General features: G+C 42.8%; 1 protein-coding gene across 2 annotated transcripts in view; it reads left to right on the forward strand.

Annotated features, from left to right (window-relative positions):
- HECTD4 (HECT domain E3 ubiquitin protein ligase 4) overlaps positions 1-13,880 on the forward strand; it is a 335,164-nt gene that overhangs the window by 243,678 nt on the left and 77,606 nt on the right. For both annotated transcript variants that reach the window (XM_082265115.1, XM_082265116.1), the window contains exons 44-49: positions 4,667-4,782; positions 5,317-5,420; positions 5,499-5,660; positions 6,935-7,083; positions 9,238-9,317; positions 11,676-11,839. In XM_082265115.1, coding sequence (XP_082121241.1) covers positions 4,667-4,782; positions 5,317-5,420; positions 5,499-5,660; positions 6,935-7,083; positions 9,238-9,317; positions 11,676-11,839 — 775 coding nt within the window. The remainder of the gene's footprint in view (positions 1-4,666; positions 4,783-5,316; positions 5,421-5,498; positions 5,661-6,934; positions 7,084-9,237; positions 9,318-11,675; positions 11,840-13,880) is intronic.

A 13,880-nucleotide genomic window follows, 5' to 3' on the forward strand; every position in this document is an offset into this window, starting at 1 on the left:
GGAAAGAGCACCTTTTTACCGCAAAATGTTAAGGGTAAAGGAACTCGTCAAAGGCGAGGGCCTTCTTTCGCTGCTCACAAAAAGTTTTTTCGTCCCGCGGGTGAAAAAATTAAGTCCTCCAAAGCTCCTTCAGGAGGCTTCAGGGGACGTTGGTCGGGCAAGCAAAAGCCCGCCCCCTCCAGACCTGAAGATAAATCGTCCAAAGCCTGAAGGTGCGCCCCCACCCATAATTGGGGTGGGGGGACGTCTTCGCCGGTTCCCGGATCCATGGCTTTCCAGAATCCCGGACAAGTGGGTTTGCGAAGTCATAAGGTCAGGGTACAAGATCGAGTTTCGATCTCTCCCACCGGCGCGATTCTTCCCTTCCAATATCCGACTATCCCCGGATCGTTTAGAAGATCTGCGGAGAGCAGTCACGGATTTACTACAACAAGGAGTGGTAGTCCACGTTCCTGGGACAGAACGTTTTCAAGGGTTTTATTCAAACCTATTTACAATACCCAGGAAAGAGGGCAAAGTGCGTCCAATTCTGGACTTAAGGGCACTCAATTCCTTTCTCAACATAAGGAAATTCAAGATGGAATCCATTCGCACAGTAGCAGCCTTCCTGCATCCAGGGGATGTACTAGCGTCCATAGACATCAAGGACGCCTATCTTCACATTCCCATTTTCGCAGGACATCAGCGGTTTCTACGCTTTTCCGTAGAAGAGAACCACTATCAGTTTGTGGCGTTACCTTTCGGTCTCGCCACGGCTCCTCGGGTCTTCACGAAGGTATTGGCCCCAATGTTGGCACTACTGCGCCAAAGAGGCATATCGATTCTAGGTTACCTAGACGATCTCCTGCTTCATGCAGAGTCTCCTCAGACCCTGCTACAAAACATAGAAATTACTATAATTTCTTTACAGGAATTCGGGTGGCTGGTGAACCAGCAAAAGTCATTTCTGGTTCCCACCCAGAGGCTCGAATATCTGGGTCTAATTCTAGACACAGTCAGGTCAAGAGTTTTCCTTCCGGTAGGGAAACTCCGGAAGATTCAATCAGCAGTCCAGTTGTTACTATCCAACAGCTGGTCTTCTCTTCGAACTTGCATGAGGGTTCTGGGGTTGATGGTGGCTTCCTTCGAAGCAGTCCCATTTGCCCAGTCCCATACCCGAATTCTTCAGCAAGAGATTCTTCTCAGATGGAATCGGAATCCGGAATCCCTGGACAATCGGATCCGATTGAGCAAACAGACCAGAGAGTCTCTGGTCTGGTGGCTTCGGTCTCCGATGCTCAGCCAGGGAAAGTCATTTCTGCCAATATATTGGACGATAGTGACCACGGATGCCAGTCTATCCGGATGGGGAGGAATTCGCGGTCAGTTATCTGTCCAGGGACTTTGGTCCCTGGAAGAATCCAGGTTGCCGATAAATGTATTGGAACTGAGAGCGATCAGACTTTGTCTGATTCACTGGACCGAGCAGCTCCGGGGCAGCCCGGTTCGGATCCAGTCGGACAACGCCACGGCCGTGGCTTATGTCAATCACCAGGGGGGCACCAAGAGTGTCCGAGCGGCCAAAGAAGTGGCTTGCATTCTTCGCTGGGCGGAACGATTTGTTCCAGCTATCTCTGCGGTGTTCATTCCGGGGGTGGAGAATTGGCAGGCAGATTATCTCAGCCGTCAGACTCTGGATCAGGGGGAATGGTCCCTCCATCCAGAAATTTTCCACCAGTTGTGCCTACGGTGGGGCACCCCGGATGTGGATCTGTTGGCATCACGATTCAACAGGAAAGTACAGAGATTCGTGGCTCGCTCCCGCGATCCTCTAGCAGAGACCGCAGACGCACTGATCGCCCCGTGGGGGCAATACCAGCTAATGTATGCCTTCCCTCCTCTCGGGTTACTGCCAAGACTTCTTCGCAGGATAGAGGAGGAAGGAATTCCAGTAATCCTGGTAGCTCCGGACTGGCCTCGCCGAGCTTGGTACGCCGACGTGGTCAGACTGGTGGCGGACGTCCCGTGGAGACTTCCTCTCAGGGAGGACCTACTGTCTCAGGGACCGATCTTCCATCCTGCTTTACGATCGCTGGCTTTAACGGCCTGGCTATTGAGACCCAGGTGCTGAAGGACAAGGGATTGTCAGCTTCAGTTATTCCTACTCTAGTTAAAGCAAGGAAAGCGACTTCCAGAAAGATTTATCATCGTACATGGAAGTCCTACATTGCATGGTGTGAACCTCTGGGGTTCCGTCCACGGTCTTATTCGGTTAGTCGAATATTAGCTTTTCTGCAACAAGGGGTTGAGCAGAAACTGGCCTTGAGCACTATCAAGGGTCAGGTCTCAGCATTAGCTATCTTCTTTCAGAAGCCTTTGGCTACTCATTCCTTGGTGCGGAATTTCATCCAGGGGGTGCGACATCTGGCTCCGCCAGTGCGCGCGCCGTTACCACCCTGGGATCTTAATTTAGTATTGTCGGTTCTTCAGAAACCTCCCTTTGAAGATATTAGGGAGATTCCTCTACCTACGTTGTCCCAGAAGGTGGCCTTCTTGGTGGCTATCACTTCTGCACGCAGGGTGTCAGAACTGGCCGCATTATCTTGTCGTTCCCCATATCTGGTGGTTCATAGAGATAAGGTGGTTCTTCGTCCGAATCCATCCTTTCTACCAAAAGTGGTTTCAGAATTTCATCTGAATGATGAAATTGTATTACCTTCCCTGTGTCTTAAGCCCAGTCATCCTCGGGAGTTTGCTTTACACTCCTTGGATGTGGTCCGGGCGATCAGGGTATACTTGAAAACGACAGACTCGTTTCGCAAGACGGATTCACTTTTTGTGATCCCGGATGGACCCAAAAAGGGGTTGCCTGCATCTGCCGCGACTATTTCCAAATGGATCAGGCAGACGGTGGTACAGGCTTATTCTATTAAGGGTCGGGAGCCCCCGTTCCCTGTTAAGGCGCACTCCACTTTCGCCATCAGGCGTCAGTGGTCCAGGTGTGCAAGGTGGCTACCTGGTCGTCGGTGCATACCTTTACAAAACATTATAAAGTTGATGTAATGGCATTGTCTGATGCCTCGTTTGGCCGCAAGGTTTTGCAGGCCGCCATTTGAGGAGACCAGTGGTCTGCCTCGAGGGTTTTTTTTTTTTCCGTTGGAAATTTTCATTTGAGTCTCATTCTTTGTTTATAATGAGCCTTTAAAACTTCTAGTTTGGCACCGGTTGGGCCTTCTAGATTGGATTTTGATTTTGGTCAATCCCACCCCTCATTTGTGGCACTGCTTCTGGATGTCCCAGTTCTTGTGAATCAAGAAGACTACGTCTGTAAATGAGCGACAGAGAAAATCGGATTTTTGTAAGATCTTACCGTAAAATCCTTTTCTCTTAAGCTCATTGACAGACGTAGTACCCGCCCCTCTATCATTGAGTTGGGTTGGGTTAAATTCTCTGTTGCTGCTTTGTGACAGAACTGATGCCTTGTAGCAGAGAGAGGGAGGATATACCCTCAGGGACTGCCCCTAAGGTGGAGCCAGAACGTTTTTTCTTTCTGCCTAGTCCTGCTCCTGCGGAGACAACATAACCCAGTTCTTGTGAATCAAGAAGACTACGTCTGTCAATGAGCTTAAGAGAAAAGGATTTTACGGTAAGATCTTACAAAAATCCATTTTTTTTTATCAAGACAAATGTGCAGATAAATAATTTTTGCTGTTTGGTACTGTTTCACCCTACAGGTTCTATTACTAGGGATTGTATAGGTTTTTATTTTATAGATATTTGCTTATTTATACATATGCTTCCTGCTTAGTATTGTTGCAAAGTGTTTGTGTTTTTCTGCTTTCATTTTCTTGGTGTGCATCTGTGGCTCAGCATGAACCCACAAAAATTTGTTAAGTACTTTATTTTCTCTATATAGCCTAAGCAGCAAACCACAAGGCTGCTTATTCTATGGTCAGCTATATGGATTTAGGCATAAAAGGGAGGTTCTCCAGGGAAAATGCCATGATTAAAACATTGCACATTATGCAGGTTACAACGATGAAAGTCATGTAAATAATACTTTAAATGTAAACATTACCAAAATAGCGGGAAATGCTAACTTCCTAAAAATACTTGATCATTTTCATATTAAGGGCTCCTGTAAAGATAGAAATATTTGGGAGCTCTTAGTACAACCGGATTTTAAATGCGATATGCAGGCTCTTAGTTATAGCTTTATTAGATGCCTATTTGTCCTGGGTAAGTGACACCAAAGGTAGATGAACAGAAGTCACTGATCATGCAAGTCAACAGCATCTTCCCCATAATCAATGCCTGGTACTTTCTGACATTTCTGTGCACTTCCAGTGTATAACTTCATTTTGTCCTGGAAAATTCACTCACTGCGCAACCACATCTTCCATTATTTTATGTACTCCCAGCCACCATGCGAAGGTGCTTTTGTGTAAAAGGGGGCAAACACTGTATTGGTCTCTTATTTGCCAGTAGTTCCGTCTAGGAGCATGCAGTATTTCGGAATACACAGGCTCAAAGGCAAATTAATGTTCATTTAAAATATCCTTTTTGTTACTAGGATATACCAGATAATAGAAAATGAAATAGTACTTGGAGATGTTAGAACTTTTAATTAAATTTACATTTACTTCAGTGCTACTGTGTAACCATATCTCATCTTTTACTCTGTCAGAGCTTGTCTGGTCATGGCACAGCTGTTAGAAGACAGCTCCTTCTGTGAAGAGTTTATACAGCAGTGTCCTGCTGCTGTAGAAGTGCTAAATTTGGTGGCACAGGAGTGTAGTCCAGGTGAGTACTGAAACGTATTATATCTGAAAACAATAAATTCTCATACCAAAGATTGAGTAGTTATGATTAACATGCTACTCGCTTAACTAGTAGTACTTAGTCTCATTCAGCTGAATTTGTTATGTAATGTTAATACCCCAAACCCAATATGTAATATTTTGCAGCTTTCCAATCCTTAGATGTGGTGGCTGCATTAGGTATCTTTTTATTTTAGTCTGATTTGCATTTTTCATTCATTTCCAAATGGTATGACAAGGTAGGTTACATGTCACACAGTTTGTAACAGTTTTCTTTATGTTTAATGAGAAATTAAAATATACATATACATTTTTGGAATGCACTCTAAGCATTCACGGAAAACACCCAATGCTATGTTTTATATAACCTCTTAGCAAAATAAATGATGAAAAAAAAAAAAATATTTTTGAAAAAGAGCTGCCATGAAAAGGCTCTAAGCTTTTTTAGGGTTGTTGGAAAATACAGGCCAACCTCACAGCTAGACACCCCACTGATGTAATATTTGTTGCATTATAGGTGAGCGCCTCTCAGTGGTGGAGGTACAGTGTGAGAGACTACGCATGCTTTACCGTGATTGTGCTCGTCCTCCACCACCTCCTCTTCAGACTGAGCGTAGACAGGTAAGAAGTTTGCATTTTGGCCTTAGAGTTTGCACTTGGTGTAAATGTCAGATCTTTTACCTTTCTCGTCTTTTACAGCCTAAAGAAATCACCTGGTGTCCATCCCGCGTCTTCCCTCCAGTAAGGGCCTGCATGTTCTCATCACATCTGACAGCTGTAACTTTCCTAGCAGATCCAAGCGCCGGGGGAGGTTTACCACGGGGAACCTTTATCTATGCATCATCTCCTGTACCAGTGCAGGTAAGAATGTATAAACTGTCTTTCTGTGAAATATTTGAATCTGTTTTGTATATAATAAGTATTTTGGTTTTTATAATTAAATACTCAGAATCTTCGCCAAACAAAGAATATACAGCTCACAGAGTCCAGCTGATAGCTCAAGGGTTTGCTCAGTCGGGCTACAAACTCCCCAAAGAGAAGACTCTCTGCTGGATAAATGGGCCCCACAGAACCTTCTGGTGCTCCACCCTATGCGTTATGCCAATTAGGCTTTTTTAATTCCAAGCAGAAACAAAAATCTGTCTGAAATAATTAATGAAAATCAAACATTTTTGTCAAGTGTTAGGCTTTGGACTGTTAGTTTTTTTTTTTTCTTTTTCTTTGAGTGGGAAAAACTGCCCCATGTCATCAGTCAGTGAGATCAAAATGACGAAAATAAAAAACTGCCCCATGTCATCAGTCAGTGAGATCAAAATGACGAAAAAAAAAAAACTGCCCCATGTCATCAGTCAGTGAGATCAAAATGCACTGTCATTGACAAAAAAAAAACTGCCCTGTGTCATTGGGAAAAAAACTGCCCAGTGTCATTGGTCAGTGAGAACAAAATGCTCGGGTCATTGGTCAGTGGGGAAAAAAACTGTCCTGATCATTGGTCAGTGAGAAAAAAAAAACTGCCATGGGTCAGTGAAAGAAAACTGCCCAGTGTCATTGGATAGTGGAAGAAAACTGCCAAGGAAAGAAGCCACTGTGCTAACAATCCAATGTTCGTATTGCATTAGTACTCCCCCACTGAGCTGTTGTGTTCTGACAGGGGAACGCTCCACCGCCGTAACACTCCAGTCAGTGCTCTCAGCCATTGGCTGCTGGTTTTTCAGCATGCGCGTCTGACAGGAGCCGACTTCTGTTGGACCCGCTCCCATATCCACTGGCTGATTTTGCCCGACATTGGGCCCCTGTGTACTAGGCTTAAGACATACTTTACATCAGGGGTAGCCAACCTGGAGGTCAGGAGTGTGTGGGGCAGTGTGCAGGGCTCAGTAGTTTCTTGGAAAGCTTTGGAGAGCTTTTTATTGCAGCAACAGTTTTTCTGTGAAAGCACTTCCTCTGACTTTTTACTGGCAAGCTTCTTCTATATACGTTGTTGTCTTCATTGAGCTTTCATGTTATTGATGGTGTTATTGTGTACACATACAGCAACGTGAGAGGATTAATTTGTCCCCTGGTTAAACCGTAAAGTAATATACAATAAAAGCTCCAATATCCATGTTTTATATTCTTAGTTATGATTTTCTCAGGCTCCATCGTTTTACTGGGAATTGGAAGTAGTTTCTTATGGAGACGTAGATGATGACACTGGCCCAATTGTGTCATTTGGATTTGCAACAGAAGCAGAAAAACGAGATGGAGCCTGGACTAACCCTGTTGGTACATGCCTGTTTCACAAGTAAGTGTGACTGTGCTCAAGTTATTATAAATAACTTAAGAGATCTTAAAATGAATATTATATATGGAACACCCACACTTTTGACCTATTTAGTGTTTTAGGTGTTGCTTAAATTAACAGAAAATTACAAAAATAGCTGCATCTCACCTCTGTTCATGAATGTGACTTAACTATAAAGAAAAATAGCTGCGCTCTTAAAACAGTTGTGCACACCAACGTAATGGTGCTCAAAACTATTCTGGTAAAGTGCTAAACAAAAAAAATAATAAACAAACTATTAATTATGATACAGAGTGTTGAAAAAACTTTTACGTATTATACTGCAGTCAACTGTCCAAAATACAGACGGTGACCCCCCTTAAGTGCCGGGTCACACTTGTGCGATGCGGGAAGGTTGCAAATTCGCAGCCTGTTTCCGCATCGCAAACGCACATCTGGCAGTTCACACTGCCATATGCGATACGCTGGGGGTGTCAATTAAATGTTAACGACACACCCAGTTTGATCGCATATCGCAGTGCGATCTGACAGTTCGCACAGGATCGGATCGCACAAGTGTGAACCACTGTGCGATCCGATCCTGATGCGGCTGAAAAAATGCCTCATGTGCGACTTTTGTGCGGGTGCAGTGCGAATTCAGCCATACAAAGTGTATGGCTGAATTCGCACTGCACATCCGATCGCATGTAATGAAGGAGCAGTGCGCTTCGATATTACATGTGATCGCCGCACACGCTATAGTGTGAACCGGCACTAATACACCGTTTGCACTCCAATTTTGATATGTTAAAGTAGAACTATGAAATTTTCACAATATACTAAATATGTCAAGTCCCTCCCGGACTTCCAGTGGCATCATTTTCACACTGGTTCCAGGCTGAACAGAGCAAGGGCTGTGCAGTCATTCCAAGGGCACCAAAACATTGTGAGTGCACATTTTTTATGTTTTTGGCAAATTTAAATTAAAAAGATGATGTGCAATGATCTATATATGGGTCTGTGTCTCCTATGATCTTATGTACCTATGATGTGAATTACCTGTGGATGGCTGGTCCGGTGTCCTTTATGAGGGTAATCCTACCTGAAGAAAACTAGTCAACTAAATTTAGTGAGTGGGCGCTTTTAAAAGGACAATCCGAAGCAAAAGTTAGTCTTGGTGTTTAAGAGGCTTTGGTTCACAGACACTTAGGGAGAGATTTACTAAAACTGGAGCGCTGACAGTCTGGTTCAGGTGTACATGGTAGCCAATCAGCTTCTTAACTACAGCTTGTTAAATTAAGGAGATTATATATAAATCCAGGGACGTCAATACATATACACTCTTCGTCCCAGTGTGACCGCTAACTGTACCTCCAAAATAAATATAGTGAACAAAGTGACAAGTGCACAACAGCTGCGTAACAGTAGGATGATAATATGATGTATAAAACTAATAAACAATAAAATAAAAAAAATCCCATAAGACATGTCCATTCAGTGATCTGTTGCAGCTTCAATCATCATGCAGTGGAATCAGGTGGTGTAAAATCAGGTGAGTGATTCCAGGAATCAACCAGGGAGGTGTAATAGGGAGATGTGCAAAGCTTCTGTGTGTGCTACACCCTTACCTTACTGCGGTAAGGTTACAGAATTTGGATGGTGTCAATCCCGTGTTCCTGTGTGTATCCAAAGGGGATGCTGGGAGGGGGTATTTAAATTGGATCCTATCCGACTTCCTCCTTCCAGGGGTGAGGGAGGGAGCTGTTTATGTCCTGTGTGCTTCCAAACGGGGGCAGACAAGCAGAAAAACTTCCTCTGGTGTAGTATTTCACAACATTTATTGACCCAAAAAAGTAGCAACTTACATTTAAATTCACAGTAGTCGGTGTATACAGCTGTCCGTTACGGGCGGTCAGTGATGCCGCACTTCCGCATCCAGTCTCTGTCCCTGCGTCTCAATTTGAAAAATTTGGGAAAAATGGTCTGAAGCAGTGTGGAAAGCGAGAAGTATTTTTCAGTAAGGAATAATCATTTGTTACCGCTGTATGTAGATTAACTGTTGGGGAAAGCTATAGAGGGATGATGTAAGATTATGTTAAGGTGTAAGGATGAAACCCACATTTTTTGTTTTTCATTTTAACCAATTTCCCGATTTTTTTTTTTTTTTTTTTAAAGCAATGGACGAGCTGTACATTACAATGGATCCAGTCTATTGCAGTGGAAGAGTGTGCGTTTAGATGTGGCTCTATTGCCAGGTAAGAAATATTTTTCTTTAAACTTGTATCCTATTAACATTTCAAAGCAGTATGTGACTGGTTATATCTTGTGTACATTGCCTTAGGCTGGGTTCACATACAGTGCCTTGCAAAAATATTCACCCCCCTTTGCATTTTTCGTGTTTTGTTGCCTCACAACTTGGAATTAAAATGGATTGTTTGAGGATTTGCATCATTTAATTTACAGAACATGCCCACAACTTTGAAGATGTTTTTGTTTATTTTTTTATTGTGAAGCAAACAACAAATAGGACAAAATAACAGAAAAAGTCAGTGTGCATAACTATTTACCCCCCTAAAGTCAATACTTTGTAGAGCCACCTTTTGCGGAAATCGCAGCTCCGAGTCGCTTTGGATAAGTCTCTATGAGCTTGGCACATCTTACCACTGGGGTTTTTGCCCATTCCTCCTTGCAAAACTGCTCCAGCTCCTTTAAGTTGGATGGGTTGCGTTTATGAACAGCAATCTATAAGTCTGACCACAGATTTTCTATTGGATTGAGGTCTGGGCATTGACTAAGCCATTCCAACACATTTACATGTTTCCCCTTAAACCACTCAAGTGTTGCTTTAGCAGTGTGTTTGGGGTCATTGTCCTTCTGGAAGGTGAACCTCCATCCTAGCCTCAAATCACTCACAGAGTGGTACAGGTTTTGCTCAAGAATATCCCTGTATTTAGCACCATCTATCTTTCCACCAACTCTGACGAGTTTCCCTGTCCTGGCTGCTGAAAAACTTCCCCCACAGCATGATGCTACCGCCACCATGTTTCACTGTGGGGATGGTGTTCTTTGGGTGATGTGACGTGTTGGTTTTGTGACAGACATAGCGTTTTCTTTGATGGCCGAAAAGTTCAATTTTAGTCTCATCAGACCAGGGCACCTTCCTCCATTCATTTTGGGAGTCTCCCACATGCCTTTTTGCAATCTCAAAACGTGCCATTTTGTTTTTTGCTGAAAGTAATGGCTTTCTTCTGGCAACTCTGCCATAAAGCCTAACTCTATGGAGCGTACGGCTTATTGTCCTCCAATGTATAGATAATCCAGTCTCTTCTGTGGAACTCTGCAGCTCCTCCAGGGTTACCTTAGGTCTCTGTGCTGCCTCTCTGATTAATGCCCTCCTTGCCCGGTCCGTGAGTTTCGGTGGGCCGTCCGTCTCTTGGCAGGTTTGCTGTTGTGCCATGTTCTGATGGTGCTCCTGGGGATCATCAAAGATTTGGCTCTTTTTTTTATAACCTAACCCTGACTTGTACTTCTCAACAACATTGTCCCTTACTTGTTTGGAGAGTTCCTTGGTCTTGATGGCAGTGTTTGTTTAGTGGTGCCTCTTGCTTAGGTGCTGCATCTTATGCGGCCTTTCAAAAAAGGCGTGTATATGTAATGACAGATCATGTGACACTTAGATTGCACACAGGTGGACATAATTTTACTAATTATATGACTTCCGAAGGTAATTGGTTGCACCAGAGCTTTTTATGGGCTTCATAACAAAGGGGGTGAATACATACGCACATGCCAATTTTCTGTTTTCTATTTCTAAAAAATAGTTTTATGTATATATTTTTCTCATTTCACTTCACCAACTTAGACTATTGTGATCTATCACATAAAATTTAAATTAAAGCGGAGTTCCAGCCTAAAAAAAAAAAACTTTTCAGCATCAGTTAGAGTACAAAAACCTGAAAAAGAATTGGATAATTAATATTTTTTTTTTGTTTCACTTACCTTGTTTTTAATGAAAATAAACTTACCTTCTTTCCTCTTCCTCCTTGTGTGGCCACGGCCTCCTGACGTCACTTCCTCCTTTGCATTGTGTCCTGGGAGATTAGCGTCATCAATCCCAGGATGCAAGGGGAATGGCTGTTCTGTTCTGTGCACTAGTTCAGGTGCAAATTTTTACCTGAAATCACACCTGAACTGGACTGAAAAACTCACAGGACTCTTTAAACCACACTGGGACCGTCCGGCACATGTGTAAACCAGCTGCATTGAGAAGGCTGCCCATTCACATGTTATGCAAATCAGATGCTGTTGAGAATGTATCAGATTTGCATATATGTGAACAGAGCCTTAAATATATATATATATATTACCTCAAACATGGGCACTTGGGCTGATTTCAGGTTGTTTGTACATTTAAAGAAGTGTTTGTTTCCTTTCTTTAACTTTTCTCTGTGGTTTTCCACGTTAAAAATAATCAAAAACTATTGTGTTCCATTCTGCATTAACTGCAAGGTTAATAATACCATTCTATCTGCCTCATTGTTTAGCTTCACTTACCTTATCTGACTCCCCCTCCTCTACTAGCATTGGCATAAGCTCTGATTTGTTCATTTCAGGTGATGTTGCAGGAATAGGTTGGGAGAGAACAGATGGCACACCGCCACCTCCTGGTCAGCCTGCTAAAGGCCGAGTTTATTTCACCTACTGTGGCCAAAGGCTTTCTCCATTCCTAGAAGATGTGTCTGGAGGAATGTGGCCAGTTGTACATATTCAGAAAAAGGTAACAATGGCGGCATTCTTCTTTTTGTTGTAAACAGAATATGGTTTAGGTCTGTTTTTATTGACATTTTATTCCTGAGCTCCATTCTGTCACCCTCTTCAGGATTAGCATTACAAATAACCCCTTTCTGGTAGATTGACTGATAGACCCTGGTGTATATTGATATGTTCCAAGGTTCAAATACAGTGGGTTTAGAAAAGAATCACCCCCCTCTCCCCCTTTAAAATCACATTTTGTTGCTTTGCAGCCTGAACTGAAGACCGACAGTCTTTGTTTTGTCCAGCTGTATTTACTCAGTGCAACTTATAACATCCAAGTGAAAGGTATAACACCAGCATGTTAGAAAAAAAAAATCAAAAACAGAATCACTGGGTTTGAAAAAGGATCACCCCCTTCCTAAAAATGACTTGTAAATTCAATCAGGTGTAGCTAATTACCTTCTCAGTGGTACACAATGCCATTTGACTTTCATCTGTAATCAGCTGTGGTCATTTTTATTAGCTCAGCATGGAAAGAGCTTTCCTGGAGAATTTCAGTCCCTGGTAGTACAACTGAAGCAAACAAACTATGGGTGGCAAGGCACTGTCAAAAGATATCCGGGATAGAGTGGTGGACTGGCACAAGTCAGGAGATGGATACAAAAAAAATTCAAAGGCCTAGAAGCAGAGTGAATTTTCTTATAAAGTGGGAGGTATTTGGTACAACACATACCCTCCCTGGATCAGGATGTCGCTCCAAACTGGATGAAAGAGCCAGGAGGAAACATAGAGGCTACCAAGAAGCCTACAGCAACTCTGAAGCAGTTGAAGAAATTTATGAGGGAGTAATTGTGTGCATGTGACAACAATATCACAAATTCTCCACAAATGTGACTTGTATGGGAGGGTTGCAAGAAAAAAAAGCCACTCGAGAAAGGCCACATGCAGTCATGACTGTGCTTTGCCAAAACGCACTTTGAAGATTCTGAGACCACATGGAAAATGTGTTATGATTAGATGAGACTAAAATTTAATTATTTGGCCTCAACCCCAAACAACGTCTGGCAGAAATGCAACACGGCTCACCATCCAAATAACACCATTCCCTACAGTAAAGCATGGAGGTGTTCATATCCTGTTATGGGGGTGTTTCTCTATAGCAGGGACTGGAGCACTTGTCAGGATAGAAGGAAAATGAATGGGGCGAAATACCCTCAATCTCTTGAGGAAAATATGCTGCCCTCTGCCAGAAAGTTGTCAATGGGAAGAAGATTTACCCTTCAACATGGCAATGACGCAAAGCACACAGCAAAATAACCACACTGTGGTTGAAAGAGAAAAATGTCAATGTCCTTGCCTGGCCTAGTCAGAACCCAGACTTAAACCACTTTAAAAATCTGTGGAATGATTTTGACTGCAGTCCACAAACGGTCATTATAAAATTTAACTGAACTTGAGCAGTTCTGCAAATAAGAGTGGGCAAATACTGCAAAGTCTAGATAAGTAAAGTTATTCGAGACCTATCCCAACAGACTAAAGGCTGCAAGTAAAGCAAAAGGTGGTCCAACGCAATACTGACATAAGGGGGTAATCCTTTTTCCAACTCATTCATTCTGTTTTTTAATTTTATTTTTTTTCTTTGAACCGGTTTGTGTTATATCTCTCACTTTTTTTAATGTTATGCGTTGCACTGAGCAAATACAGCTGGCTAAAACAATAAATGGTGTCTGTCTTCATTCCAGGGTGCAAAGCAACAACATTTGTTTTTTTTTTTTTTTTTTTTTTTTTTTTTTAAGGGGGACGATTCTTTTCCATGCCCACTGTATGTCCTAAACCCTAAAATAAATGTTAGGATCTGGGGCAGCCTTTATAGCCTGGAGTAACCCTAGAAATAACTTTCCAGGCTCCCCTGCTAATAATTATATCTACAGCTCACTGATTATTGACGCTCAGGTTAGTGGGGCATAATGCACCATACATTAGTGGTAAGTTGGAAGAATTCCTCCTCAGAGATGAACAAAAAGATTATTGGTGTCAGTTGTTACTTGTGTGAGAAGCAGAAA

Source organism: Pelophylax lessonae (genome assembly GCF_965119305.1).
Source record: "Pelophylax lessonae genome assembly, chromosome: 1".
Classification (NCBI taxonomy): domain Eukaryota; kingdom Metazoa; phylum Chordata; class Amphibia; order Anura; family Ranidae; genus Pelophylax; species Pelophylax lessonae.